At 51.9% G+C, this 3,306-nt stretch overlaps 1 protein-coding gene across 1 annotated transcript; it reads right to left on the bottom strand.

The window, feature by feature from the left end:
• Positions 1-495: 495 nt before the first annotated feature.
• Positions 496-2,433, bottom strand: LOC308279541 (PWWP domain-containing DNA repair factor 4-like; the record flags this gene model as incomplete). Its single annotated transcript, XM_080719667.1, has 1 exon — positions 496-2,433. The coding sequence occupies one exon, from the start codon at positions 2,431-2,433 to the stop codon at positions 496-498; it is 1,938 nt and encodes a 645-aa protein (XP_080575793.1).
• Positions 2,434-3,306: the final 873 nt, after the last annotated feature.

The following is a 3,306-nucleotide window of genomic DNA, read 5'->3' as shown; positions in this document are numbered from 1 at the left end:
GTCAGTCCTGTAGCCAGGTCAGCTAGCAGGACAGATGGATGCTGCCTAAGACAAGCAACGTGTTTTGAGGTGCCTTAGGTGAGGCCCCTGTGAGGTCTACGGCAACATGAAAATAGCTTCCCTACTGACAATGGTTAGGGGTTGCCAAGGTCAGGATGAGGGTGCAGGAGTCTCTGGGTGTTCAACACTTGGAGGCACATCATCCTTGTAGGTCTCCACTCCCCCCCCCTCATCAGTTCATATGTGGATATAGACAGCAAGGCACATTGAGCCTGCATCTCAGGGCAGAAATGGCAGCCAACAGTTAGTATTGGGGCATAAGGTTCAACAGTGTGCTAGGAAAGAATAGGTCTTCTTCACCCAAAAAGGGTAATAGGTGGACCATCCCCATTCCTCTCTCTCTCTCTCTCTCTTGGAAGGCCCACAATGAAAATTATATGACACCAAGCATGAATGTATATGTTTATTTAGAATAAGATGGGTTTTTCTGTGCCACTATGGCAAGAAGGATGCCCCCAGCCTCCTTAACCTACTGGAGGCTGCAGACCTCCTCCTCCTCTCCTTCAGGATTTTCTTGTCAAATAGATCTTTCTCACGGTATCGAACAGGTGGCCCTCGCAGATACTTCTCTTCTGCTTCCTTGTAATCGAGCTCATCCACTGCTGCAATGGAGCAGATGATGGTTTCGGGCAGCAGTACTTCCAGGAGGAACCTGACTCCGTCCCCCTTTATGAGAGTGAGGAGGGTGTGGTCCATTTGGTCATAAATTTTCTGTAAGTGTTTGACCACGATGTCCAACTGATCTTCATCCTCCAGGTAAGTTTCGATGCAGACCATATGCCTACTGGTACTAAGAAAGGACTTGAGCCACTTGGATGGCTTCCTGCCCTGCATGATATCCAGGAGGTGGCGGTCAGCTCCCTTTCTCTTCACAATGAAGTCCACCAGCTTCTGGTTGGCTCGGTCCTGGGCAGCCTTCATCCGGTCAGGGAGAAGTTTCTTGTGGGGCCACTTCCCGGCCCCTGCAGCCTCCTCCTCAGAGTCTTCCAGGTCAGAATAATTCACCTTTGGGAAAGGGACCTCCAGGTCACCCTCTTTGATGGCTTTCCGCATAGGGTAGCAGGCATCTGTGACATAATATTCCAGGAAAGAGCCCACGAAAGTTCTGCGGCTCAGCCCTTTCTGGTAGTGGTCAATGAGTGTGAAGCACCATTTGGTAGCCTGCTGGTAGGCTTTGCTGGCTCTCCGCAGCAGCTTCTCTTTCTCCTCACAGTACAAGGGCTTTAGTCTGTACAGGGGGACGCGGATGCCACTGCGTTCCGGGCGCAGGTTTTTCTCGATCAGGAGCACTTTGGCCGTCTGTTCTGTTTTGCTCACACTCTTTACCACAGATGGCCAGAAGGGATGGTCATGAAATTTGAACCAGACCATCATTCCTTGTTTAATGGCACTGGGCTTCCTTGGAAAAGCCACCTTTGTGCTGGCTTGTCCCTTTTGCCGCTTACTACCAGCCCCTTCTGAAATAGCCATGGCATCTGTGGCCTTTGAGTGACCTTGAGGTTGGACGGTTGTCGCTTTCTTCCCATCTGGACCCTGAAACTTTCTTTTTCTGTCTGCAATCGAAAGAGAATGATGCCAGCTCCGGTTGGGGCCCATGGAATACCCCACTGTGCCTTCTCTGCCTGGCCTCGAGGTGCCCTCGCCGGAGTCCTCCACATTGTACGGGAAGGTAGAGCTGACTGCGGGTCCTATGGATACAAGTGTGGAGGTACCTGCCACTTCTGTCTTGCCCTCTTTCTTGCCTCTGCCTTTGGCTACTAGGGGCGACAAGAGAGGTGGGAGCACACTGGCACCCTGAGCCACCTTTGCTGGCACTGTGGTAGCTGGAAAAGATGTGGTGGCCATGTGTGCCTGGGCCTTCTCACTCTGCAGGTCATCTTTGTCCTCTGGATGAACCAAGTGGGACCCTGGGTGCTGACTTTTCTTGGGATTCTTCCAGGGGTACTCTTTGTGGCTCCTCCTATACTTTCCATCAGTGTGTGAGCTAGCTGGCTTGCGAGGTGCCTTAGGAGACACTGCAGAGGTCCCTGGCTCAGCAGGGGCTGTTCCTAGATGCAGGGGTGTTTTCCCCCTCAGCATCTCCAGGGCCAGGCTCAGGGCCCTCTGGTAGCAGGCCTCTTGTGCTGGTGAGTCAGTGACCTCTGCCTGTGCCCCTGCCAAGGAGGCGGCCAAGGCTTCAACCTCAGGCTCAGTCAGGGCCTTTGTGTCTTTGCTTCTCACTTTCACTTTCTCATCTATAGCAAGGACCTGGACTTGTAGAGAAAGTGCCTTCTTGCTCTTAGATTTTGCTGAAGTCCCAGATCTGGACAAAACCTTTGCAGGCCACCAGCAGCCTTTCCAATGGCAGAGTACATACTCGGTGGTGATGTCCATGGCAGTAAGAGTCCTGTGACATGGTTAAAGTGGAGGTAGTTAAAGGAGGCCAAGGTACTGGGCTGCCCACCCACTGGTACTAAAGGTTGTCCACCAGTTTATGCTCCTTGCTTCAGGGGCTGGGAAGAGCTGGCATAAGATCCCTGCCTCCTGACCCTCCTGGAAGTAACTGAAATTGTGTCTGAGTGCTGCAGCGGTGGGCTAGATTGCAAAAGGAAGAGCAGACATGCATCAGACATCAAGATGCCTTTTGTGGGAGGAGAAGCACCCTGCCCAGTGAGAGTGAGAAGGTACAAAACAGAAGATGATAGGTGGCATGTCTTGTCCAAGGGTAAGTTGCCTCTTTGCTGGGCTGCTAGTGCTGCCCTGCCCACTCCTGGGAGACATCAGATGATCTTCCCCACACAGATGCCAGATGTCAGGGCAATGTCCCATTTAAGAGTTTGAGTGGAATCCCAGCAGGGCTTGTCAAAGCCATTCAGGGGGCCCCTGGTTGTCACAGTTGGAATAATGGGTGCAGGTGGCAGCCATTCTACATCCTGGCTTAAAGCTTCTGTCTCTCATAGCATGTCTGTGATTCTGAGCATGAATACAAGTGTCCACCCAGTGAGAAACTAAGGAAATGGTACCCCTAAATGCCAGCCGTGTCAGGGACAGATTGATGTCTAGTCAACGGGAAAGTCTCACCTAGCTTCACGTGGTGCTTGGTAGTGGTTCAATTTGTAGACTCGCATCCGCTTGCCTGGACGCCCTTCATTCTGCTTTGTGTCTCTGAAGCACACTATCCCTCCAGGGACCCCATCACTCCTCTTTGATGATGTGAACCTGGAAAATTCCAAAGCCAGTAGAAAATTAAGGTGAGTCGGTGAGAAC

Source organism: Muscardinus avellanarius (assembly GCF_963383645.1).
Source record: "Muscardinus avellanarius genome assembly, chromosome: Y".
Classification (NCBI taxonomy): domain Eukaryota; kingdom Metazoa; phylum Chordata; class Mammalia; order Rodentia; family Gliridae; genus Muscardinus; species Muscardinus avellanarius.
Note: the sequence above shows the minus strand (reverse complement) of the source record. Positions and strands in the feature narration are given on the sequence as shown.